We start from the raw sequence: 12,266 nt of genomic DNA, 5'->3' as shown, positions 1-12,266 counted from the left end.
AAGTGAGCCACGTCCCTGCAGAGCACGCCACCCTCTCCAGCAAGTCTGCAGCTGGCACCACACATTTGTAAGCTCTGTGGAGTGTGTGGGTGAGTGTGCAGTAGGATGGTGTGGGCCCTCCTGCCCCACTATGCACACAGGGAGTTGGCTTTACCCAGGTTGTACTATCATTTCCAGCCAAATACCAGGAGAGGCTAGAGAGGAGTTAGAATTCACAGCAATTCAGTTTAATTTCAGTGTATTTCAGAGTGTGACTAAAGGACTTGGGAATGATTTTAGGTTTTCTTGCTATCTCTACTAAAGTATGACATAAATTTTCCCTACCAGAGCAGCTTGTTTAAATAACACTATATGCTCATAAAGACACTCCAAGGATATTCTTTTTTTTTTTCTTTTTGTTGTTAGATTCATTGAATTGAACTATTTGGTAGACAGGCTCTTGTGTGTTAAGCATAATTAATAAAAAATGCCACTATAATGAATTGAGTAATTTGTTTTCTGTGAACATATTTTCCATTTTCATCAAAGTAATGATATGCTCCATAGTTGAACTGAAAAAATACATTTAATTTGCTGATGATGGAAAGCAACCAGTCCCTAACGATCTCTTCTGCTTAGTACCTCACGTCCCAGATACAACCACTCCTTAATAGTTGTTATAGATTTCTTCCCCCCCCTCTCCCTTATTTTGACTGGGCAAGCCTTCACATGGTTCACAAATCTTAACAATATCCAAGAAGATATAGAATAATAACAACAGGAAGCCTTCAGACACCCCTGCTCCCCTTCCTTGCCTCCTGCCTGCCACTGGCTATGGCTTTATTAGTTTCTTATCTATCCACTGTGCCTTTATGTCAATATGGGCCAGGCCATGTACATATTTTATTTGTTTTCCCTTTCTGAGGTTTAGTTTCTAATGCTGCATGACATGTTTTTCAGATATCCTTTATATATCTCTTGATTTCTTAATTTAAAATGTCCATTCATTGATTCCTCTCATGAAAACAATGAATGCAGCCCACTTACACTAATTCCTCTACCAATTCCCCACATTGTTGACTTTATTTCTTATTTGTCTATGTGTTGATTGGTGCTCTAACCCTCTGCTTTGTTAGATGAAGATATCCAAGCCTCCTCTTTCTCCTCTTTCCCTTCCATCTCCGGTCCTTTGCCCACTGTGTCTTATGAGGGCAAGAATATCATGTACTTTCTGTTCCATAGCCAGTTCCCATCTCCCACGTTTTGTCTATGTATTATTTCTAAAGATTTATAACTAAGAAGATGTTTTCATTTTTATAACTATGAAAATTCATGAGCTCTAATATTAATCAGACTAGGGGCCCAGTGCACAAATCCATGCACCTTGAAAGGAACTGTGGGCCACAAGACTGTGGTGGGCACAGGGCGGGTCTCGGCCCATCCTCTGCGCCCCCTCCCAGCCCCTCCTGCTGCAGCCCCCAGTCCCCTGTCTGCTGGCAGCCCCACTCCTGCTGCCACTGCACCACGAAGCAATTGGGGCTGGCGCCAGCAGTGGGTGCAAGCGGGACCAGCGCTGGCAGCAGGTGTGAGCACTGGGCGGGACCGTGGCGCACAGGAGCAAAGAATTTTCAGTAACCACCAGAGGCTCGCCATGATAACAACAACCAGCACCCTGCCTTGGTCTGGCGCCCCCACTCACCTGCTCCACCCTCCCACCGGGGCCGATGCCAACCATGTTCTGCGCTCTGCCGCCTGCTGCGACACCCACCATGTTCTGTGCACGCTCCCTGGTGGTATCATCGCTTCTCTTACTTTTTCTTAGTGTTTGAAATTTGGTCAATCTCTGTGTTTGCATATTTGTAATTTTGTAATTCAGTTGGTGGGCTTTCATCTGAATCTTCAGACTCTCATCAGCTCTTTTTGTTGTTGTTTTTGTTAATCCTCACCTGAGAATATATTTTCCATTGATTTTTTTTTTTTTTAGAGAGAGTGGAAGGGAGAGAGAGCGGGGGGGGGGGGGAGGGAGAGAGAGAGAGAGAGATGAGAAAGACACATCAATTGGTTGCCATGTGCAGGCCAGGAATCAAACCTGCAACCCAGGTACCTGCCGTTGCCTGGGAATCAAACCCACTACCATTCAATGCATGGTTCGATCCTCTAATCACTGAGAAACACTGGCCAGGGCTAGCTCTTTGTTTTTTTAATCCATTATTATTCTCGTGAATTTTATCTGCTACATCTTCTGTTCTCTTGTACTGGAAGGACTTTTGATTGTCTGAACTTTCTAGACCTGGTGCTTTATAATTTTTCTCAAGTACTCTGTCCCCAGGTGGCTTTGGCACCTCAGTTTTATCATCTGAAAATAAAGATTATAGTGACTTTTACTTTGTCATTAGGGAGAAATGAAAGAATGTAGGCAAAACACAATGCAGCACTGGGGATCTAATATCAAAGCTCACACCATCAGGCTTTATGCATACTGCATCACTGTTTTTGTATTAGAAACTTATGAGGAACAGAATTTAAAGTGCAAACATGTTATGAGGTATTTTTCTGTTTTTTCCTCCTGGCATATCACTGTTTTAGAAGATAATAAATGTGGTTTTTAGCCCTGTGTTGTCATAAAAAAAAAAAAAAAAAAAAAAAAAAAAAAAACAGGAAAAAAAAAACTTGTTTGCCATATTCTGAGACTTTAGTTCTTCCCAGTGAAATGAATCCATGGACTATTTATATTACTTTTCCTCCCAAGATGAGCATTAAATGAATAATTGACAAAATCATGGAAGTGCTTCTTTTGCTAATGCTAGTCAGTACATATGTTACTTACAGTCTGTCATATCTTGCTTACTCCAATTCATCAATCTACAGGTTCTAAAGAGACACCTGGCTTTTGTAAATTGTGTTAATAATCGAATATGTATAGTTCAGTGGAATTCAATGATTTTTCTTTCTCAATTTTTCCATTTATTGCCTTGACTTTCCTCTTCCCTTTGACTGATATCTGTGATTTGATATATTACCCTGAATAAAACACTTCAAAAATATGTGCTCATTCTAAATATATATAATTTTTTGTTTGAATTGCTGCTGCTAGGGAGACCCCTCCTTGGCGTCTGTCTTTGGTTAGTTCAGGGCTTGGGCTTTTCCTGGTCTGGGGGAAAGTAGTGCAGTGTCTGGGACTAGAGAGCTGAGGCCTCCTTCTGCTCTGCCTCTGCCTGAAGAGCCCTTGGGCAGAAGTTCCCCGCCCCGGGGCTGTCTCTCCTGGTCTCTTAAAAAAACAACAGGGTGAAATCCTGCAGTTTTATGTTAAAGCACTGACTTTCCCCAGCAGGCACTGATATGGTCTCTTCACATTGACAGGTGTCCAGATTCCACTCGCCCCGAAACAGTGCGCCCTTGTCTCCTCCCATGCAAAAAAGACTGCACTGTGACCGCCTTCAGCGAGTGGACGCCCTGCCCGAGGCTGTGCCAGCCAGGTAGGCGGATGCTGATTCTTTCTGCTTTATTTCCTAACCACTTGCTTGTGTTCCCCACCGCCCAACAGCGAGAGAATGTGGCATGGGAGCACCCTTCCTGGGAACGAGGTTTGTAACATTTGCAAATAAGGTCTGGCATTTCAGATCCATCAGAACTAGGCGGGGCAAACATATTCTGTTGTGATGAGCCGTAACTTCACTGGGGTACACGGCGAGAGTACTCATCTTCTGCTAACCCTGCATGGCGTTTCGAACCATTCATATGTGGTTCCTATAAGGCATCATCTCCATCACAATTTTTATTTGTCGCTCCCGTGTGCACTTGTATTTCTTTATTTTAATGGTTACACTTTGTCCCCCGGGTGTACTTATAGGGCTATGGCCCAGAATCCTTCATACCAAGTCCTCCTAAACACACAGGAGCACTTCGGTAACATGATCCTCTTTCTTAGAACAGGACTTGCCCCCCCATCCTATTTACTAAAGAAGGAATATGCTAATTGACCCTCACATTGTGGCAAAGATGGCAGCACCCACAGCCAATAAGGAGGGCATATGCTAATTGACCACCCTGCTATCAAAGATAGCGGCACCCACAGCCACAAGATGGCAGTGTCCAGTCTCCTCAGCCCCACTGGGGTGGCAGGCGTGCCTCCCGAAGTCCCCCATCCCCGCAGCCCCCCAGCTGTCCAGGGCCGGCCTGAGGCACAGTTAACCAGGGCTGGCAGAGGCTTTTGCTGCTGGCAGTGGCAGCAGCAGAGGTGTAATGGGGCTTCGCCTTCCCCTGATCGCCAGGTCACCTCCCGCCTTTGAGGGCTCCTGGACTGTGAGAGGGGGCAGGCTGGGCTGAGGGACCCCCCCCCCCTTCAGTACATGAATTTTCATACACCAGGCCTCTAGTATTTATTATGGTTCCCTGATGAGCTAGTACATGGAGATATAAAGGTTCCTAGCCTCAAAGCTCCATTTAAGCCTAAGACCAGGAGTTAATAATGTAGTTGCTCTTCCTTAGTCTCACACCTTGGCCTTGCTCCTGTAGATCTTACCATTGTCACAGTAAGAAAAGGCACGTCCACGAAAAGGAAGGATGGAGAGAATATTCACCTGAGTGCCCAGAGTAAATTGGGGCTCAGCCACAAACCCCTGGCCTTCGCTTGATGGTCAGGTCCTCTGAAGCAGGGTATGGCCCTCACTGTTGCTGCACTCACCTCCTGGCGGAAGGCAGAAAGTGTGTCATTCTGCAAAGAGAGACTCCATCACAGAGGCTGAGAGCATTAACACCTTTCTGTGCAGAATCCCAGCTCAATGAATCTGGGATCAACCAAATGTACTTTGACTCTCACACATCTTCCTGGGAGTGACATGAGATGTGACCAACCTCGCAGTGACTGGCCAAGGGGTGGTGGCCGCTGTTGAAGATCATCATCATCAGTGTTTCAGGGATCAGTAGCAGGGCACCTGCTCCAAGTTTTAGAACTGCCATTTCCTCTTCTTAATGACTCTGTCAAAGCAGCAATGAAGTAGCATCCAGTGAGCTTTGCTTATGGATAGAATCAGAAAAAAACATATTGAATATAAAAGAGCTTTGAAAGTACAGTGAAATATTTAGCTAATCTTTCAAAGGGGGAAAACAACAATCTCTTCTAGAGATTCTCCAAAACATACTTTTCTGAATGAAGTTCTGACATGAGTGGACTGAATGAGCAGGGCTGGTCCAGAGAAGTCAGGGGGATGCCATTTCCGGACAGAGTGGGACAGAAGAATAATCTATATATGAAACCATTGGGAAGGCAGCATCTACGAAACTGGCTTTTTGAATTTTAATAGTAATGAACCCGAAAAACATACCAACTCTTAAAGGTAAATTTTGGAAACATTTACGAAGATAAAATAATCTGTGAGGATGGAATTGTATTGGATTCCTCTATTTCTTTTAGTTTCTTCCCTATGGAAGATAAGTATAATTCCTTTGCTAAATGGTTATAAGAAGGGAAATAACTGAATTAAAAAGGGTGCCCCCTGGCAGCCAGATATTGATGGGGGAGCAGTCAAGGCCTGCTGACCCTCAGGAGGTATATTAGTTTTGCTGAGCTGGTACACCCTTGTGGCCACAGATTATTTCAGCTACTGCTATTGAACCTATTCTACATTCAAGAAAAATCTCTCTGTCGCCCAGGGTGGGGGTGGGGGGGTGGTCTTCTCCTAGCACTGGCTAAGGATGGAGACATCATAGGGCATGTGAAATGATTGCTTTTTGAGCAATATTAAATTTTACTCCAATTTCCAGAAAATCACTTAATTATTTAAATGTTGGCATTGAAATAAAAATAGTTTTAAACCTCTGTGGTCTCTTTTTGCCTCCACTTTTTTCAAGCCTAGACAATTCTTTTCACAGCCTGGCAGCCAAGGGACTTGAAGGAGCAAAGATTCAATTTTCAGATTTCCTCTGGCTTTCCACTTCAATTCTATTTACCCTCCTGTTAGTTCACACCTTGGGAGTAGTAGAGGGATAGGCAAAAGTAGATTTACAGTTGTGGGTATGTGAAACGAAGTTTATTCTTGTATTATTATTTATTCTTGTATTACATATTTTTCCATATGAACAATTGTAAACCTACTTTTTCCCACCCCTGTATGGATCATTCAGAATTTCAAATAAGTCAAAAATCTCCTCATCTGGACTTGAGAATTTCTTCTACTCAAAGGCAAACTGTCGCCACCCTTTCTCTTTACCTACTCCTTTCAAGCACACATGATCCCGTCTTTCTCCCCACAGACTCATCTGTACTTTTGTCTGCTTGGGAAGTGGAGGATAAAGTACTGATTTACTCCCAAATAATGAGGAGTCTACACTGTGTGAGAGATTGAGATTTGGGGCCCAAAACAGTTCCTCAAAATAATGTTGGAGAGAATGTAATAATGTAATAACATTCCTTCAGAAAGTGACTTAAGCTAAGTCTCAGTTTTCAACTCTGTCCATTTTGGGTGTTACCTATTCTCAGTATTCTTCGAAAAATGAAATAAGATGTGCATCTCACATACATGCCCCAAGCGCAAGTCTCATTATACAAAGTATAGGTGCCTTTGATTTTACAAGCTCCACTGGGGGGTGACAGACCTCCTTTAGTCTATAATTTAAAAGCCATAGGTCACAGATCACCACAAATCCTAGTACTCTACTAGCAAATATTCCCAAAAACTTAATAGGAAGAATTACAAACACTTGGACTTGTAAAGGTTACATTTCTCAATCATACTCCTACTAAACTGAGGAGTTCTGCTAATAAAATTCATAAAGGACACTTTTCTTAATTCATAGGGAAAAAAAGAGATAGATATACTTCTCTTAATTTCTTTTAAAATTTTCCTCCTATGTGGGTTTTTCTTCTGCCTGTCTCTATTAAAACCCAGTGGGAAGTGGTTTTGATTTGGCAATAAAATAAAAATAAATGGAACATTATTTTTAAAGTCCCATGACCACATTCAGGGAGACCACTGATAAGAACCGCTGCTCAGAGCTGGAACTCTTAGTTGGAGTACCTACACTTCTTCACAGCATATGTTAGTGCAAATAGTAGCTGATAGGGAAGCATCCTCAGTCCACACACGTCCTCCTCTCCACTACTTCCTCTTCATTCTGGGCCAGAGGTTGATGTACATTTGCAGAGACCTGGAGTTCACAGTATCACCAGCTGGGATTTTATTTTACCCCCTGCAATGGCCCCAGGATGTAGGTCTAATTGTATATGACTAACAGGTGAGGAACACCCAGCTCAAAAAGATGAAATCACTGATCCAAGATCACCAAACATGGCAGAGGCGAAGCCACGGTTGGGATCCAGATTTCTGTGACTGCAGGGCCTGCCTGTATTCATCCCACAACAAGTTATTTCTCATATTCCTAAGCACAGCTCATCTGGTTTGTTTATTACCAATCGGAGAACCTGAAACCTGGTACAGCTAGGGAATATAGTCAATATATTGTAATAACTTTGTATGGGGGCAGATGGCTACTAGGATTATTGCAGTGTTCATTTTGTAAGGTATATGAATGTGGAATCACAGTCTTGTACATCCGAAATGCATAAAATATTGTATGTGAACAATAATTGAAAAATAAGTGAATTAATTTTATAAAGAAGATTTGTGAAGAGGCTCCGCATGTTACAGACCTGCCACACATTGCTTTCATGTGCGCTATCTCATTCACTGTCAGGGCAGTTTGATGACAAAGGAACAGCTGTTCCATGAGTCCTGCTCTGTAAATGAGGATCTTCAAGGAAAGCACCCCTGGTCACCTGACCCAATAGAAGCAAAGATACCCGGTTTAAATTAAACGTGCTACATTGCCTTGCCTAGTGAGCCTGTACAGTACTACACAAAACAAAGCTGGACAAGTTCAAATCTTATCTGTAATAAGCTATAGTAACTTAATATCATTGTCTTGGCTTCATCTTACTGCCTCTTTCTACCAAATTAGTAATACCTGTAGCATTGACATTCATTATTCTATTGAATTCTTTCCTCAACCCTATATGAAAAGAGTGATCACAACCCCATGTTACATATGAGGATACAGAGACTTAGAAATAGGGCCCAAGATTGCAAAACTGATAAATGGCAAACCATGTGGAATCCTAGTCTCTTGACCACTCATGTAGGAGTTAACATTTGCTGAACAATCCCTGTGTTCCAGGCACTTTGCTAGGTTAGGTACTATATATGCATAGAGTGGTGACTGAAAAACACATCCAGACATCATGGAGATCACAGTCTAGTGGAGGAAGATAGAGCGATTGAACACATTGCCCAAATGAATATGCAGTTACAAAGTGTGGTATGTGCTTTGCAGAAATCCATGGTGCTATGGGGGAAGGTAGTAAGGAAAATCAGAATGACCCTCCATCTAGAATATCTTTCTCTCTGTCTCTACTGTTTGCCCATTCTACCAGATGTAAACGTTTTCCTTCTCCACTCAATTTGTCCTGCTCCTGCTGCTGGACATAACTAGTCCTCATTCTTGAGTCCCCAAATGAATGGCTCGCATTTTAGCACTTGGTTTCTTCTCTGATTATATTTTGCTTCTTCTCTGAAGGACGGTGAAGTCCTTGGGGCCTTGAGCCTTTTCAGTTTTCATTCCCAAAGTGCCTGGTAATACACTTAATACAGAATAGAATTCAGTAAACCCGTGTCAAATAAATGGATGCCAGTTAAAACCTGCATCCTTTTTAAAAAATTATTTCTTTATTGATTGAGGTATTACATATGTGTTCTTATCCCCCATTGCCACCCCCCCCCACCCATGCCCTTACCCCCCTTGTGTCTCTGTCCATTGGTTAGGCCTATATGCATGCATACAAGTCCTTTGGTTGATCTCTCCTCCTTACCCCCACCCTCCGCTACCTTCCCTCTGAGGTTTGACGGTCTGATCGATGTTTCTCTGTCTCTGGACATAAACTGATGCACAAAACCTGCATCCTTAAGCAAACCTAACAAACTTCTAAAAAAAAAAACAAAAACGTGATCTGCCTTTCCCACTAAATTTCTTTCTTAAATGATTTGTGTAGCTTACTACAAGAACACACATGATGATGCCGGAGATAGCATATGTGCACTTAGAATCAGGTTTGTTCTGGTTACCTGGAAAATGTGGTTAAAAGGAAAGCATGTACTATCATTTTATTTATTTATTTGATCATTCATTCATTCATTTGTTTATTATTTTTAGTGAAGTCAGTTTATCATTATTTTTAATGAAATCTTATGAGTATCTCATGGGAAGCAAAGGCTATTCGATTGCTAATTCCTAAAGGGCATTTCCTATTGTAACTTCTCATTTCAACAGAGGACTCCAATAGAAGTGATATGTCTACAGAAGATAAAGTGGGGTTTCTCTGTTTGTTTTCCTAATGAAACACAGGGTATAATGTTAAAATGCAAAATTATGGTCAAGTGCAGGCTTTTGTGGCCTAGATTGACCCAAGTGTAAACCTTAGGATAATTTGATCAAGTTTCTGAAGTGCCCAGGCACTTCCAACTCAGAATTACTGGGAATGTTTGCTAAAACCCTAAGAGATTCTGATTTAGAAGTTGTACTGAGACCTCAAAATAGACATTTAAACAAACTACCTTAGTGATTCTTAGACATATCAAATAAAGCTTGAGAATTACTGAACTATAGAAACGCTTAATTTAACCGTGGGCCACTGGATTGTTTGAGAAATGTGTAACTTGCATCTGCTATATTTTTCTGATTGAATCTATTTCAGTTTTCAAGGATCCAATCCCTCTAGCTCCATTAGGCAGGAAGGGGCTTGTTGGGAAGTTATAACAGCAGAAAGGGGCTTGTTGGGAAGTTATAACAGCAGTTCTTATAGATGTCCAAAAAGAAGAAAAGATTATCACGAAGGTGGTATGGGAACTAGAAATGCAAAAGGGACTGAGGCTCCTCTTTTCAACTCTCAGAGCTGGCTGATCCCTCCTCCGGCCCCCTCTGCTCCTCTGTGCACACCTGCGACCCTCTCCCTTCTAACGGGCTTGCTCTGAGTCTCTGTGCTCATAACTAGCAGACACAGAGCTCAGAATCGCTGGCCCAGACCCTGCTCTACAATACTAAATCAAGCACAGAACACTGACACAAACTTCCCTTGGGTCTCTTTATTCAACTTACAAGCAAAAGAGTCTGATGGCCCAGTTTGTTCCAGTCCCTCAATCACCCAGCTGCCTGCAGATCAGCTCCCTTGTCATCAGGAACCGTCTAGAAGGGAAAGGGACAGTGTGTAGAAAGGCAGCAGGAACTGAGTATGGGAGCGCTCTGCTCAGTTAGGGCGAGTGGTTGTTCATCACAGAGACTGATCTCTCCATAACATCCCAGCTCAGCGCGCTTTGGGTGAGAATGCAGGATATGACTAATTTCCTCCCTTATGTGTCCACCAGTGCTGACCTCTAAGCAGAGGAGGGACAAAGCCTACCTCCTTATTTTTAACGCAAAAGCCACTTTGAGCTTCAGATTGAGAGGAGAGCCATTGTAAATAAGGTAGAAATACAGAGAAGGAAAATGAAGCTCCGGGGAATATAAATGCAGTAGGATAACATTTTCTGGTAGAACAGAAACTTGGAGGAGAGAGAAAGGACTCTCTCCTTGAGCATGATCTGGGCCAGATATTTTACTTTAAACAAACAAAACATGCAGTCTGTGTGTACGTGAATTTTTATTACAGTGCCTAGGCTATCATGCCTAGGGATTCTCGATCATAAACAGTGTTGTCCTGATTGTCTGATAAAATAAACTAACATCTCAAACAAAATCAAATAAACAAAAAAGCAAACAGAATAAACAAATGCTGATTTAATGCATGAAGTTCTGTCCTTTACACCTGAAATCCATGGTTATGTCTTCTTAGTTTGCATCTAATAGTTTCTCTAAAGCACCATTAATCTTCTTTATTCAGCAGTCAAGCTACATTACCATAAATAAATCCTAAGGCTCACATGGGTATTTATAATGATTTATTGTTAGCCTTAGTGGCAAAAAAAAAAAAAAAATCTGTTTCTTTGGATGTGAAGGCTCTTTCTTTTCAAATGTTTTTACTTCTGGCTGGTTTCTTTCTCATATCTGGAGAATTCTCTGCAGACAATACAGTATAACACAATATAATCCTTATTTGATTATAGAGTTAAATGAATTGCCTTTCAGAAACCAAGGTACCCATTCTAATTAGAAGTTTATTTTTAGACTTTCAATGTACTTCCTATGAAGAACTAGAATAAATTAGTTTAGATTTAACAGGGTGTTAATTTATTAAATAATTTTCTACAATTAAAAAGTATACATTATGTTTCACTTCCTTGACTTTAGTTGCATTTTAATATGATTCTCAATTAGATGTGATTTCAGGAGGTTTTTGACTGACTGGATTAGCTAGTATGATGGTAGATTTTTAAACTATTTAATTTGCATTACTATAACAAAGCATAGAATGCCTAGAGTGAGAGGTAGAGTTAAATGTTGGGATCTTAATATGTCAAGTTGGAAGTTTAGGTTGTATAAGACCATCAAATAGTTTATGTAAGAAATCAAGAAGGAAGTAAATTCAAGCTCAAAATTAAGTAGATTCCTCAAGTTTAACAAACAACTTTTAAGTGTTTCCTAAAAGGTATCACTGGATCTTCTGCTTAATCTCTTGAAGTTCCTTCAAAATTGAGTTGCTACATGGAGATGGTTCAGATAGAATATGTGTACTAAACGACATGTTTACAGTGATAGGGAATAAAATATTCCAAAATCAATATGCTAGGAATGATAGATTCTCTGTCATTTGAGATTTTCCCCATTATACTATTATTACTATTATTTAATTTTCCTGATACTTAAAATACATGTGTTTGTTTGTTTTTTAATTTAGAGGCCTTGTGAATGATAACCAAAGTAGGAGTATAGAGTACATGAATGCAATGACAAGTCCTGTGGGTAGTTCTGTTCATTTCTTTTTTAAAAATATATATTTTATTAATATTTTACAGAGAGGAAGGGAGAGGAATAGAGAGTTAGAAACATTGATGAGAGAGAAACATCAATGAGTTGCCTCTTGCACTCCTCCTACTGGGGATGTGCCTGCAACCAAGGTACATGCCCTTGACTGGAATTGAACCTGGGACCTTTCAGTCCGCAGGCCGACGTTCTATCCACTGAGCCAAACAGGTTAGGGCAGTTCTGTTCATTTCTTACTCGAGCCAGCAATATTCTCTACCATTGCTGAATGACCACAGCACTTTTTGAACTGAGCTTTGATTATATTCAATAAAGCACTT

The 12,266-nt window shown here is 41.2% G+C and overlaps 1 protein-coding gene across 1 annotated transcript in view; it reads left to right on the top strand.

Moving 5' to 3' along the window:
• Positions 1 to 12,266, top strand: part of THSD7B (thrombospondin type 1 domain containing 7B) — an 838,394-nt gene that overhangs the window by 453,413 nt on the left and 372,715 nt on the right. Inside the window, exon 10 of the mRNA XM_070423466.1 lies at positions 3,340 to 3,455. Within this exon, the coding sequence (XP_070279567.1) occupies positions 3,340 to 3,455 (116 nt within the window). The remainder of the gene's footprint in view (positions 1 to 3,339; positions 3,456 to 12,266) is intronic.

Source organism: Myotis yumanensis, unplaced genomic scaffold (assembly GCF_028538775.1).
Source record: "Myotis yumanensis isolate MYYU_CA2020_CCGP unplaced genomic scaffold, mMyoYum1.0.hap1 SCAF_8, whole genome shotgun sequence".
Taxonomy (NCBI): domain Eukaryota; kingdom Metazoa; phylum Chordata; class Mammalia; order Chiroptera; family Vespertilionidae; genus Myotis; species Myotis yumanensis.
The sequence above is the reverse complement of the archived record's forward strand: the minus strand, read 5'-3'. Positions and strand labels throughout refer to the sequence as shown.